Here is a 15107-nt window from a genome sequence, read left to right as displayed (position 1 = left end):
GCGCTGCAGGCACAGAGTTATAAATATTACAGCAACATTGTAGCCAGGGGACCAAAAATATAAAAATTTGCAGCATTTGATGAATTGCACTTTTGTTAAAAAAATAAAATACACACCTCCAATATCGGCTATTTCAGGCCCTCTGTTCTCAGGCTCTGGTGCAGTTCAGGGACCTTCTACTCTACCTTACAGCTTCAAAGCAGAAAACAGAGATGTGAAAAGACTCATCATCAGTTGTTACAAACACTTGATTGCAGATGATGAGGATCACAACCAGGGGCCAGTTACTTTTTGGTTTGGTTAGCCTTTTCCCATAATAACTGAAATAATTGTTTAAAAACTGCATTTGTATTTCCTTAGAATATCTTTATCTGACATTAACATCTGTTTGATGATCTGAAATGTGTACAGCAAGCGCGACCAAGAGTCAAAACCAAAAGATATCTGTTGGGGGGTGGATACATTGGGTCTTGTCTTTATGACGGTGTGGACTGATGTCAAGCAGTTCAGCCTGTCAGGTACAGAAATGATAACTGAAGGCATGTTTCAATTCAACACTATTTATTTACATATTTATTTCCGAAACCCTCTTGTTTTCCCCCCATCCGAAGCCTTGGCATCTCCTATTGCTGTTAGTTTCACGACGTCACTCTCCTGGACTTGCCCCCGTCACACATTCCTGTTTCCGTTCCTGTCTAGCCCTCAGTCAGCGAGTTCTTTAAAATGCTGTCCCGTCTCAGTCGACGGGGCCCTGGAAGATGAGTTTGACGTGGCCCTGCTCCCCTGTCAGCCAGGTCCCACAGAAGGGGCAGGCAGCATGGAAGGCATGCGTACCGTGGGGTAATGGGATCTGGCTCCACCCCACCACTGTCTTTTCTGAGCACACGTGCCCGCAGGGGCAGAAAGCATGAGTGGGGGGCCCCGCATCCAAGTACAATCCGCCCTCGCAGCCTAACCACAAAGGCACGTAGGGGCCCACCCTCCTGCACATGGGACACTCCCGCTCGCCGGTGCCGACTGGGGCCGTGCCCCCCGAGCTGCTGTGTCCCTTTTCCTTGCGGTAGCCCCAGTTGTGGTAGCCGTGCACGTGGCCGCAGTTAACGTAGACCCAGGGCTGCTTCTTGTCGACGATCTCCCGCTGCGCCAGGCTGGGGAAGGCCAGGGTGTTGAAGCCCACGGGGCACTGAGGCCTGGCAGCGTTCAGCTCCTGCCGCAGGGACTCCAGCTGCTTGAGGGTGGGAATATGACGCAGTCCAGCCGACGTCCTCCAGAGCAGGGTGGCCCCGCACAGGTCGATCAGAGAACCGTCCTGGAGGGTGTTTGACTCGTTTTCCACCTCGAATGAGAGCAGAGACAGACAGGAAAGGGAGGGGGAATAAAAGCATTATGACATACAAAGGCTTGTTTTCCCTTTCAGCAACCATCCCATCAGTATTTACCGTTTAGAGTCAGTCAGAAGAAGGAAAAAAACTGAGGACGAAGATGTATTTTTTTGGTCTCCCAGTTTTGAACAATAAAGTCACAATGTTAAGATTAACATCGACAGGTTGAGAAAAAGATTGTCTTTCAAAACTAAGTCAGACGAAGTGAATCTCATTGTGCTCCTGAACCCAGCTGTATTTATTATTACTGTTTCTGAGGGTTACAGGTCCCTTTTACTGGGTTAACTACAAAAATAACATCCAGTAATTTCTCCAAACCAGTCCAAGTTCTGCTGCGGATCCATCCTTCCCAGTAGGAGTCTAAAAACATACACACTGAGCGTTGTTTTTCTGTAAAACAAATCCTGCTGCAGCCGAGACCACCCAGAACTTTGAGAGTATTTAGAGGTCAACAATCTGTATTTGAGACTCTTATTGTGAAGGATCAAAACAAGTTCTGCTGCAGGAGAAATAAATCGAGCACCTCCTGTAGGCTGACTGTATTATGTTTTGTATCCAAAATTAAAAAACACTTGAAATATTTTTTTCAGGTGTTTATTTCGGTTGATTCACAAAGTCCGTACTTTGCTGCCATTTGTTAAAATATAACTTTTTTAGTTGTAATTATTTGTTTGATGCTTAAAACAAAGTAATTGTTCCTGTACTTGTGAACTACTGGATGAAATCTAACTTGCAGAAAGTAATCACTGGATGTACATCTACCATTCATTAACCTTTGGAGCCAATTCAAAATGACTGCCACAGCCAGCTCACCTTGTAAAACACAAAAATGGCTATAATTTAGTCAATTCTGCAGATATTATGCAGACATTTTGTGTAGTCGTAGCTGAGAGTCATTCATAATACATACTTTAAACATCTCACGCATAAAGTTATTTTTAAGGTTGGATTAAAACAACAACTCATCACAAGATGATCTCAGTCTAAAACTCTGCCATGAAATAATGAGGGTGATAAGCATCCCATCAAAGATTACTAGGCCTTTATTTACATACTGCTGCTTCCTTTTGGTTAAGTTTTCGTTAAATGAATACTAAGCAGATGTATCCTGTCATTGTTTATCTAAGTAGAAGTGAACAAAGGGCTCCTGCCAGCCCAGGCCATCTTACCAGTTTACCCCTCTGCTGGGCGGAGCGGGTCTCCCTCAGGGCGAAGATGTTGCCACAGACTGAGATCTCCCTCCAGACGCCGGGAGCTGCTTCAGAAACAAACTCTCCTGCTGGGTGCATCACCAGCACCCCATTGGTGGTGAGGCCGTCCATCAAACCGTCTGATGTTCTCCATTTGGCAGCTCGTTCCTGAGAATCACACACACACAGAGTCTGACAAATGTTAGATTATTGATAAAGAGACCAGGGATAATAGAGGGCATGGAAAACAGCAACCATTGCTTTATCTTTTGCTGCTGCTGCACTGACCTATAACACTTCCTGTTTATCTAAGAATAAACTAATTTCTGGCCTGTTACAAAAAAATTCACTCTATAATAAAGGCAATTCTGCAACAACACAACAGTGTTTATCTCCTGTCATCCTGTTTTGGATTTTACTACGCGTCTTGGCAAATTCAGAATTTTTTTTTTTAGTCCTGTCTTGTGCTGTAGGTTTACATGTGAAGTTCATGATTTATTCCTGGAACACACAGTTGCCGTCAGAAGTTTGAATGCAGTTTGCCAGATCTGAGCCAGAGAAGACCACCAGAGAGCAACTAGCAGGAAGAAGACGACACTGAAGAGGGTGGGTGAGAGCGAGGCTAGATGCTGACATTCAGACATTACTGAGGGCTCATGAGCCGAGACGAGAAGATGCTGCTGAACGCCGCAGAAACACGGGAGAACAAAACACCACATTCACAGAAACAGTGAGATGGTTACGCCACAGCACCGTACCATATAGTACACTGAACACTTCTTACATTTGTAGTAAAGGTTTTCCATTCACTCATCATGGGCATGAGTGTCAAATTAATTACAGGTTTTTAATGATTAATTTAAACCTCTTTTTCCACGATGTAAGGATTATACAACATATACAAGCTCAGTGGGTTTTAAAAACAAGAACTGGGTGCACAAGAGTGAATTTATTATGGATTTTCTAATCCACACAGGGTCAAAGTTATGCATACAGGCTCAAATACATCTATACACCCTCAATTATATTTGGATAAATGCTGCAAATGGACCACAGGCTTTTTGTATCCATCATCAAGCCTCTAAGTAGTAGTATCCTTTATTTAACCAGAAAAAAAATGACTCATTGATAATAAAAACCTCTTTTCCAAGAATGACCTGGCCAACACAGCAGCAGAAAGCACACAACAAATCCAAAATGCAAGACCAAATACATAAAACACATAACCATGAGGAATCACACAATTCACAGAATTCTGGCTGCCATTTGACCATTTGCTGTTTCCAGTTCATGGCGGGCTTAAAGCTTGGTGGTTTCTGGGTTGGTCCCAAACATCCCAACCAATTTCTACTCCTCAGATCTTCTCCGAGTTCCTTGGACTTTTCCTGTTGTTGTGAGTGTTGACAAACAAATTGTTTTTATGCTGGCAAACAGAAACTACCAGCTTCAGTCAATCATGATCATTAAGGAGAAGTTAGGAGGCCTTGGCCTCATCAAGTTAAAAGACATTCCAGCACCGCCTATTAAAGGATTAAGGTATATTTCTGCCTGCATGTATAATTCTGACCCTGTGTGGATTAGAGAAAACCCACACTAAGTTCAAACTTGTGCATCCAATCCTTGTTTTGAAAAAAGTCAGTGCAGTTGTTGTAGAATCGTTCCACCCTGGAAAACAAAGGTGAGAATAAACTATTAACAGCTTGAAATGAATCTGGCGTTCATGCCCATGATGAGCGGATGCTAACTTCTGACTGCGACTGTCACATGTACCGACACTCATCCCTGCAGCAACAGTGTCCCACGTGTGGGAGGCACAACCGTCCCTGCTGTCACTCGCACCATGGTTACCGCTTCCCCTTCGACTTTTTTCAGAAAATACGAGGCACCCGGAGGACAGAGATCTCACCCCTAGGAAGATGTTTTTGGAGGAGTCGAAGCCGGCGGCGTAGATGCGAGCCGTGTAGGGAGCGCTGCGTTCACACATGATGCGGCAGGCGTAGCGGGAGATGGTGCTCTGGGCCGACTGACCTCCGCCCCCTCCGCCCTCCACTGCCGCACCCCCGCCGTGACCGTTGATGCTGCCCGCCGTATCCGTAACCACGAAGTCGATCATGCTCTCTGTGGACCTGCCAATCTGAGACGGCCAGGAAAGAGAGGAGAGCGTGGTCATCGTCCAGCCACAAGCCAAACGAGCTGACATCGCTCTGTGGATGTGTCAGGGAGGAGTGTGAAGAACAGTTTGTGTGCAGGCACTTGTTGGACATGTCAACCAACTGTTACTGCCACGCAGAGCGAAGACTCCTTTGAAATGACCTCAACGACAAACAGCAATGCAAGTGGATTTTATCGGTTATCAGTAAAATGGCTCCCTCAGCTGTTTCCAGTGGCTGCAAATATTCACATTGTTGTAAACATTGTACCACAGACCCTGTGTCTTTGGTGGACTTGTTCCCTATTTCCTAAAGACACAACCTCCATATACTGTTTATCTGCTGTCATTTTTTGTGTAAGGCCTGACATTTCTTCTTTTTGTGTCTTTTTATAAGCTGTCTCCCTATTTAAACCATAAAAATACAGTTTATGTTGATAGGCCACGTGTCACCGCCATCGATATATATAATAACTAGAGACAGGGCTGGAAGCTGGAAGTTGAGGCCACCGTAGAGGAGGATTTTTGAGGCTGTAGGAAAAGTGTCATGTGATGCTGTGATTGACAGCGTCACAGCTTGCTCGTGGGTTGGGGGTGTGTTCAGGAGGGACTTTTGTATCAAGCCAGAAGGCGGTGACACAAGGCCCAGTACTAAAATGTGTCTATGGGCCAAATCTGCCTAACTCCTATTTCAGCCGATCATTTTTCTAGTTCCTGTGTAAATCACAGGAGCTTCTGTCAGAAGTGTGACTGTTTCACTTAACAAGCAATTAAGATATTCACGTTTTTAATGATTTTCTTGCCTCTTTTTGCCTCAAAATGTTCTGTATTTCTATATAAAGCCCAGCCCACATAGAATTGGTGTTTTTTAAATATGCAAAGATTTTGTTTGTTTGTTTGTTTTTATCATTTTAGTCTTGCAAACACACAAAAACAGCATTTTAGGAGCCTTAAAATGATGTTTTTTGAAACGCTTCCCTTGTGTTTTTGTGTGGATGGACAAAACAAAACCTTCTGAAACGGTTCTGGTCTCACCTTTAACATGACCTACAGCCCCAAGCATGAGCTACGTAACAATAATGAGAGATTGCTTATGTTTGTGTTGCAGATGCAAACTGCTCAGCTTCAGCAGAACCTTTGAAAGCTTCAGTGAACACAGTCAGCTGATGAATAATAACATAGCTTTAAATAGAACAGAGCCAAAACCCCTTAATATTACACCTTATAATCTAAGGCCCAAAAAGGTTTTTTTACTTTAGTGAAGTGTCAACAATATTAAAGCAAATGTTAAAAAAAAGAGCTACAATATACATCAAGTACACATTAAAAGAAAGGGAAATATACTATACTGGGCTCGTTATTTGGACTGACTGACTCCCAGTCAGCACTGTCCTGGACTTTAGAGTTTTGTAGTTTAAAGTGACACAAAGTAGAAGTTCCTGTTCGTCACCACGCCCTTCTTGTTTTACGCCATCCTCGTCTTTTTCTCCCTGTTGTGTTTACAGTTCGTACCCAACGTGCAAGCTCCATGTGCGTGCTCCGCGCCTTGTTTCCTGCTTCTGGTGTGTTTTCGTGGCAGCGTTACAGCGCCTGGCATAGCTGTTAGAACATTATGGGCCATTTTCTTTGTGTGTTTCCATGTGGCTGAAAACATTTCTAGACAAGATGTAACGAGTACAATTATATTTTTAGAACGGGCAAATATAAAGACTGTTTTTTTGGAAAAACAGCATTTCCGTGGACAAGGCCTAAGAACGCTCGATGTGCATGTCTGGATGTCTGTATGTGTGTGTGTAGGTATGTGTGTGCGTGCACGCAGACACAAACCTGAAACATGTCTGTGTTGATGTCATGTGTGTAGTCCACGATGACAGAGTGGCTCCGTGACAGTGTGTAGGAGATGCTGTGCTGGCTTTTGTTGCTGAGCGCCTGCCAATGGAGAAGACAGCGTTAGTCACATGGGGAGGAGAGCTAAAAGCAAGGCCATCAGAAAAATCCTATCCAGAGCACAAACTGTTCTTGACAGATAGCTGCACTGTAACTCACACTGCCCTGGAATGAAATATACACACACCGTGAAGGAATTTCACTTTTAATGAATAATTCAACGTAGAAAACAGTCAACTTAAAATGTGTGTCACATTTAAATCAGAACCTTTTACTACTGTCACTCATAAAAGCAGCTGTAACTGCTCGTAATAGCCATTTGAGCTAAATGTTAACACCAGGATGTGAACATTTCCACAAAGACTGCCTTAAATATTACAGGTGGTTTTATTTGTACACCAGCTTTGGTTTTATTCCAGTACAATAACATGTCAGCTTGAAGCCCAAATTTACTCATCTTTTGATGCCAGAAATCATACTATTGTTGGTAACGTTGGTTAGTAACATAAATAAATCACAATCAGCCCTTTTCAACTTTTTAAAAGCAGGTAAGTAATTTAAAAACGTGCTTTCCTGACATCCCGAGCCTGTGGAGGCAGATATATATGAAATGTAAGGTGTGATGACACATCATAGGGGACGAATGGAGTCCAGTGGCCTATTGTTTAGTAGAATATTACAGAAATTGAATTGTTTTGTCAACATAAAAGACCATTCTAAAAGGAACATGCCGAATCAATAAACTGATTGTCATGTCATGTGGACAATGACAGAGTAACCTGAATGGGGCTGATTCAGAGGAACGGCATCCCTGATCTGAACCAAAGTAGTGTTTTGTTATTGGACCTTTGTGTTAAGCATCGACTGTCTGTAACGAAGACCGTGTGTGAGCTTCGGGTGGTCTATAAGTGCACTTCATACAAGGCCAACTTAGGCCAAATGTCAATGATTTGATTCTGTAGTCGTTCCATCAGATCTGGGGCCTTACGTCTTGGACGGAGAGCAGCAGAGCCGTCAACTGATCACCACCGGGTGGTGAGGGAGACTGCCACACAGAGTTGGTAAACCCAAACAAACAGTACGGGTAAACTGGGAGTGGGGAATATATGGTAGAGGGCGCTGTCCATGAGATCTCCGAACTCCAGAGCAGATCGGGGAAATGGAATCCAAATGGGCCGTGTTCAAGGCCTCTACTGCAGATGCAGCTTCCAGCAGATGTTTCTAGAAGGTCTTTGGCGCCTGTTGCAGCAGAAACCAAAGGACCAAGCTGAAGAAGGAGGCCTTTAGGGGTTGACGAAAGCAGCTCACAGGTACAGAATGTCCAGAAGGACTGCAGCTTTTGTGTTACTGAGTAAAAAATGTGAACGGAAACATGTCAATTAAAACCAGGAGGAGACAGAAATGTGCACCATCACACCTGCAGTGACTGGATCTGTACCTTACTGGTCAGCTGGTCTATGAGTCGGCTAGAACTGATGGCATGCTGCAAAGGAGGAGATTCCTTGTTAAAGAAACCAATAGAGATCGTGTACAAACTCCGCCCACTCAGTGGGCTCTTTGTCCAACTGCCATGGAGTGAAACCAGGCAGATATGAACTTGTACTTTCGCTTGAGTACATTATTTTAGTACTCTTTGCACCTGTGCCCCATGTGACGTCATCACTTTCAGCACCGTGCATGGTTGACGCGTGCTTGTTTTGAGGTTGTTGGGTTTTTTTTGTCAAATGCTTTTTGAAAAAACTATTTCTCACCAGCAAACATGGAAATGATCGTTACTATTGGGAGCAACAACTCTGACACCATTTAAAAGTAAAATATGTACAACTCCTGATACTTGCCCTTTAAGAAAAGAGAAAACTAAACTCTAACCTTTGACACCAGTGGTGTGGAGACATTATGGATGACATCAGGTTTGACCCCATTGGCTTTAGGTCTCTTGAAAAGGGCAAGGCGACTTCTCCTACGACCTTTGTCTCCATTGGCCAGCGACCCATTGTGCCTGTGAAGAACAAGAACAAAGTTATAACTGTAGGATTTTGTTTTTTTTTTGTCATCTTTTCTATTTCAACTGTAGGAACCAAAATCTAAAGAAATTACCCAGGTTAAAACTTATCCCAGGCAGAAATTCAGCCCAGAAACATTTACAGTTCAATGTTCCTGCCTCCATTTGCCTGGTGGTAAATGCAACTTGTGATGTGCTTGCTCAGAAAACGGTTTTGAATAAAACTTTAGCATTGCTTTTAAGTGCCTAAATAGTACAGCCGTTTAGGCAAGCAATTATTTATTGTCACTGTCGATCAATGATCACCAGTGTGCTATAGAAAAATATTTATATTCTCAATCCCCAGCCAGTCAAGGCACATGGCCACCAATCCTGATTCTGATTCTGCTGAAGGTTTTTTTTTCCTGTTAAAAGGGAATTGTTATTTTCCACCATTGTCTCTGACTTGCTTGAAACGGGGGACTGTGCCAAAGTAAAGACACAACACAATCTGCTGATTTCCCTAAAAAGACAACTTTTGTACTAACTGATATTGAATAATACACTGAACATGACTGTATTGTTTTATTAGGACACAAAGACAATGCATAGGGACACATAAGGAGACAAAAGGCTGGCTGAACTAGCTGAAGGAGGAGTTAGAATCTAAAAAATGTTCAGTACTATAAACAATACTGAGTCAGCGTTCACACAGTGAACATACAGGTAGTGTTAGATAACCAACATTAAGACATTTGTGAAGGTGGAACCAATGAATGAAAGTGATTTTACTCAAAAAGGAAAATACATGTTCCTGGTATTTATTCTTTGGTGGTCAACTGTTCAGTCGATTCATTCAAGCTTGATTACAGAAATTACTGAACCAAAAAAACCCAACAAGCCAAAGTTAGCTCACCCCAGAATGATCAGTTCGCCGTACTTGACCGGCTCCTTGTCCTCAGGAAATACTCCGTTGTGTGGCTGTGAGCTGGAGTCCAAAGGAGGTGAGGACTGGCTCTTGTTGCAGGACGGACGCAGCTCCAGAGATGGGGGGGGACACAGTGCCTCTGAGCTACCCTTTAAAACCATGCCCACCGGCCACAACTGGGGCTCACTGCTGAGGGTCAGACAGACGCACAGAGAGAAAATAAAACTACCTTTCATTTTACATTTCAGACTGCTGTACAAGAACTAGAAATCCCATTTAAGCTAGCACCAGATGAGGTTTTTACTGCCAGCCTTTACCAGCAATTTAAACACTGTTCCAGTCCAATAACACGTCTAAAATCTTCAGCTAAAATAACCCAAGACTGTATCCTCAGTAACAAGGATATCCCTTCAAGGAGAGTCAGCAAACATAAAAATAAATATTTTTCAGTATTGGATTAAAAATCAAGGCCTAGCATCCCTTAAAGAATTTCATGTAATAACTTGCCACCTATCATGCCAGAGTTTTAAACTAAAATTACCTTCTGATGAGAAATGACGGAGTTGTAGTCGTTTTAGTTAAACCTTGAAAATAATGCCATGTGGGTTTTCATGTAGTGAATGTCTCTCAGCTGCTGCCATGTCAAATTTCAGCTCAATATCTGTAAAACTGACTGAATTATACCTATTTCTGCTATGAATGCTGATCATAAACATTTATTTAAAATACTAAACCAAGTGTGCTCGCCTTCTGTGGTTGTTGGGAGTTGAAGCCAGCAGGACCTGGTTTATCGGAGCTATCGTGATATATTTTTAAAACCAGAATCTGCGAACCAGCAACGTGGGGCTTTAAGCCAGGTCTACTCCATGGCACACAATCATGGCGTTACATGAGCTCTCTTTGACGCATGAAACACCTGATTACAGCTAAACGGCTTGAAAAATGAACACCTGGACACACAGCAGCACTGTAAGATCTACTTGAACCAACAAGAGTCAATAAATTAAAAAATATCTGAGGTTTATTGGTTTTTTTTGTTGTTTGTTTGTTTAATAAGGGAATTGTCCCATTCATGTAGGTGGAGAATCAGTTTTTTCTTTCAGGTTAATAAGACTCCAGAGGTCACAGCTTTCATGTTGTGAGAAGATTTTTATAAGAGGGGAGATTATTTCTTATCGAGCCCGTCAAAAAATATCTAGAAGAGAGAAACTAGCCAGACTATCTGAGCGTAGTGGGTCTTCAGATACTTTATACGCAACTTCCAAACAGCCAGGTACGTATAAAGAATTAATGTCTTTGCAAGCTGAACATGATCTGATCACTGAACATTTACTCACTTTGAGACCAAATTTCATGAACAAAGGAACAAGTACATCGCTGGCTCATCAGCTGCAACACATATCTGCATCCCAGTCGATGCCTCAAGTTTAAACCGGCGCAGGAGTAACATCAGATCCGTTGGAAATGAATATAGGTTTTGCAGAATTTTAAAAGTGGCTGAACTCATCTGATTGTTCTTATGTTTCTGCAGACCTGATCTCCCTCCTCAGAGGCGTTAACCCTCCTGCTCTGGAGCAGAATCTGGCCACGGAGCTGGTCCGTCCGGTAACAGCAATAGAGCTCAAGACTGCAGTCAAATCTTTACAAAGCAGTAAAAGATCAGGTCCAGACGACTTCCGATCTGAATTCTACAAAACCTTTTGGAAGCAGCTGGCCCCGTTCCTATTAGAGATGTTTGTTGAGTTTTTAAATACAGACATGCTCCTCCAAAGCTTGAACCAGACGTTATCTTGTTGATTTTGAAAAAGGCTAAAGACTCATTAACATCCAGTTCATATAATCCCATCAGCCTGTTAAATGTTGACCTCAAACTGCTAACTAAGTTACTTGCCAGGCACTTAGAAGAAGCTTGACCCTCAGTTATATCCCTACGTGCCTTTTGCAGACTCATTTTTTAATCTCTGAAAAGCATTTAATGTGGTTTACAGCCCCTCCACAACTACTCTACCTGAGACTTTTTATACACTGGACGCTTACACAAACTAAACACGATTTCAAGTGATGCTCTCAACCACGTGTTTATGTGTCCACTAGAATTAATCTTGTCAAAATTAAAATCTTTCCACACTTTTTATATTTATTACAATTTTTTTCCCTTTAGCTTTCTTTCCTTATGGTTTATAAACTGAGTCTACCACCCAGGCTGCACCATCGAGTCTTACAGAGGCCCAAAGCTCTGGTGGAATGGTTCTACCTAACCTCTTCTACAACTACAGGACAACTAATATAAAGAAAATCTGAATTTATGGGTTCAGTCTGAGGAGAATGAATTCCTCCCATCATGGGTGGTTATGGAAGCAGATTCTGCTCCTCTGGCAGCATTGAAAGCCTTCCTCTACTCACCTCTTCACTCCTCTACTTCTAGTTACACTAAGAATGTGATAGTAGCCGCCTGGATTAAAATATGGGTTTAATTTAGACGCCATTTTGGCTGCAAATACTCCGCTGGAGCGCCGCTCACAGAGAATCATATTTTTCCTTTATCCTTATTGGATAACTCTTTCTCTATATGGGCTCGGTTAGGTATAAAAACCTGGAGAGATTTGTATGTTGATTCTACTTTTGCTTCTTTTCAACATCTAATAAATAAGTTTTCTCTCCCTAAAATACTTTTTTTTTTTCAAATACCTCCAAGCTCGACATTATGTCTGCAGCTCATCCCCAGAATTCCTAACCTCTGATTTTAAAGTGTTTCTGCAGCCTCTCCCCTCACTGAGAGGAGGGATTTCTTCCATATATTTACATATTTTTAACCTTGCAAATCCTGCCACTCTGTTCAGAACTGTATGTTGATTTCAGATGAGGTTTTAAAGAGGGTCCACAGATCTTTAATCTTTCACACAATGTTAGATTCACTGAGCTCACGACACCAAAGCCAGGCTCATAAAACCATTTGACACAGAGTTCCCTCTGTGTGAACGGAGCCAACAGGCCTCAGCAGATTCCTCACATGTTTCAGAGCTACATGAAGAGATTCTGGTCTGAAGTTTTTCTTACATTGTCTAATGTAACAAGAGAGGATATTGCTCCTAATACTTCACCTGCTTTGTTTGGAGTACAGCCTAATTCACTTACTTTCTCTCCTGCTAAAACGGACTTAACAACGTTCACAGCTCTGCTGGCCAGGAGGCTGATACTGCAGCTCCACCTACATATACAAGCTGGATTGGAGAGATCCTTTAACAATACAAACACATCGAGAAGAAAAAGACGAGAATGGCGACTGCAGGAACCTGTGGGGAAGTTTTTTTTAGAAGCAGGATCTGTGAAACTGGCCAGATAACACAAACAATGACCCTAAACACTCCAGGAGAACCAGTTAAAGGTCCTGCAATGGTCCAGTCAACTGAGAATCTCTGGTTTGATTTAAAGGTTATTATACTAAATAAACATAAAGCACTTTGAGTATTTTATACATTACATTGGCTAATATGTGCATCTGTTTAACATTTCAGCATATATCTTCTCGTGGACTCTTAAAATAACCCGAGGCTGCGGAACCGCAGTGATCTTTGACTGTCAAAACATATTTCCATTTTCACAAGAACAGCAGAGCACCTATTATTAGTTTGTTCTTTATTTGCCGTGTATATATTTATAAATAATACCAGAAAGCTGTTACCATGGATACCTTTGGCTTTGCCACCATGTTCCTGAACAATCCTAAAATGAATTTGTAAGAACATACGAACTGTTTTCTTTTCTTTTTTTTTAAAGTGGGTCCGATGTGGCCGTCAAACATGAGATACATGGAACAGGTTTTAACACAGTTACTGTGGACTCCTTTTAGTCCTCTTTCCTGGATTTTTCCCCCAAACATGACTGAATAAATACACAAAACGCTCAACGTGTAAATGTTCTTTATGATTCTATCGTTCCTTAAAGGAATGCATGTCACCCGCCGCCTTTCATGCTGGCGTTTCAAACTAAGACCTTCTTATGTTTAGAAATGATATTGTTGTAGCCGTTTTGGTCAGACCTCGAAAACAATGTTAGGCACGACCTCATGTGGTATTAAGAGATGCAGCGCTCAGACTACATGTTGGAAATGACCCTCAGCTACTACCACATCAAATTTTAGCTCAATACACCTAAAACTGACTGAGTTTTAACCATTTTAGTGTTGGCTAGCATTGATTTCCTGCAGCAGCCATCTTGAATTTGGCTGTCTCTAAAAGCTAATCCGTCGAAGACGTGCATTCAGCGATTACTTTCTCAAAGTTTCATTAACATCAGTCCAGAAGTCTCATGAGATATTTTGCTAACAGACACGGTTGTCTCCAACAGTTAAAGTTGCACACGGACTTTGCGCTGTGAACGACTCTCAGCTACTACCACAACAGCTTTTACAGTATCCGCACAACTGAATGAATTCTAGCTGTTTCTGAGCTTTCTAAGATTACTTAGCTGCGGCAGCCATCTTGAATTAGATTGACTCAGTTGTAGATGTACATCCAGTGATTATTTTCTATAGGTTTCATTATAAATCTGTCCAGTGGTTCCTGAGATATTTTGCTGACAGACAGAGCTGACTCCATCCAAATATTAAATAGGAATTTTTAAATTAAGGTCTTGCACAGTCTGTTAGCACTCAGAGTATGTGTTGGTATCAGTCTCGGCTACCACCAGGTCAAATCTTAGGTCAACATCTGTAAAATCTACTGAGTTGTAGCCATTTTTATGGCTTTTAAGTTTAGCTGGCTGTGGCGGCCATCTTGAATCGGGTCGGCTCCAAAAAGTAATCAGCTGCAGACGCACATCCAGTGATTACTTTGTGGGAGTTTCAGCAAAATGCGCCCAGTGGGTTAAGAGATATTTTGCTAACAGACAAACAACTGACGTTTAGCACCATTCCTGAGCTAAAGCTGGGTGTTGCAGACAGTTTGTCCTGCCGTGATTTCTCTGCAGCAGTGTGGGACCCATGTCGGGGTTCCACACACCTACAGAGGCATGTTTTGGCACTGACCCGGCGTGCCGCAGCAGTGTCCCCCAGCTGAGGATTTATGATTTATTTGTGAGTTCACCGGTCCTCTCCCAGCAGCAGCAGCAGCAGCAGCAGCAGCTAAATGACTCATTACTCAGCACACTGCTGGATCACAACAGCTCCCGTCCTCTCCTCCGAACATCCTGGAAGCATCTAGAAGATCATCTAACTACCACGGCGGGCTGCGTTCCTGCGCCACAGGGAGCCGGACCGGTTCCGAACCCCCGCCGGCCGACCTGGTCTCCCCGGTTTCTGCCTGTCCAGGACGCAGACCCTCGGGTCTCGTTCGAGCAGGTCTGTAGTTTGTCAAATGAACTACAGGTAAACGTAGCGGCGAGCGCGCGCGCACAAACCCCGTAAACACACGAGCTCACCCGTGATGCGGAGCTTCACCGTCGCCCCTCTTCTCTGCCCCCCTCCCCTCCTCACTCGTCATGCCACACCGCGGAGAGCCCCCCACTGCGGACGGGGGGACGGAGCTGAGGACCGTCCGCCAACAAAGAGCCCGCCCCGCCCGCCGGCCCCCCCGGCCCCGCCGCCCCCCCC

The 15107-nt window shown here is 43.2% G+C and overlaps 1 protein-coding gene across 6 annotated transcripts in view; it reads right to left on the bottom strand.

Annotated features, from left to right (window-relative positions):
- Positions 1–544: 544 nt before the first annotated feature.
- peli3 (pellino E3 ubiquitin protein ligase family member 3) overlaps positions 545–15107 on the bottom strand; it is a 14930-nt gene continuing 367 nt past the window's right edge. For 2 of the 6 annotated variants that reach the window (XM_037976742.1, XM_025008277.2), the window contains exons 2-9: positions 9506–9706; positions 8478–8607; positions 8052–8091; positions 7597–7847; positions 6549–6650; positions 4479–4706; positions 2552–2740; positions 545–1336 (exon numbers count right to left, since the gene is read on the bottom strand). In XM_037976742.1, the coding sequence (XP_037832670.1) occupies positions 737–1336; positions 2552–2740; positions 4479–4706; positions 6549–6650; positions 7597–7847; positions 8052–8091; positions 8478–8607; positions 9506–9678 (1713 nt within the window). In that variant the 5' untranslated portion in view covers positions 9679–9706 and the 3' untranslated portion in view covers positions 545–736. Of the gene's footprint in view, positions 1337–2551; positions 2741–4478; positions 4707–6548; positions 6651–7596; positions 7848–8051; positions 8092–8477; positions 8608–9505; positions 9707–14935; positions 15040–15107 lie in introns of those variants that run through there. The other 4 variants (XM_025008278.2, XM_025008279.2, XM_025008275.2 and 1 more) reach the window with 3 other exon arrangements.

This window comes from Kryptolebias marmoratus, linkage group LG7 (genome assembly GCF_001649575.2).
Source record: "Kryptolebias marmoratus isolate JLee-2015 linkage group LG7, ASM164957v2, whole genome shotgun sequence".
In the NCBI taxonomy this organism is placed as follows: Eukaryota; Metazoa; Chordata; class Actinopteri; order Cyprinodontiformes; family Rivulidae; genus Kryptolebias; species Kryptolebias marmoratus.
Note: the sequence above shows the minus strand (reverse complement) of the source record. Positions and strands in the feature narration are given on the sequence as shown.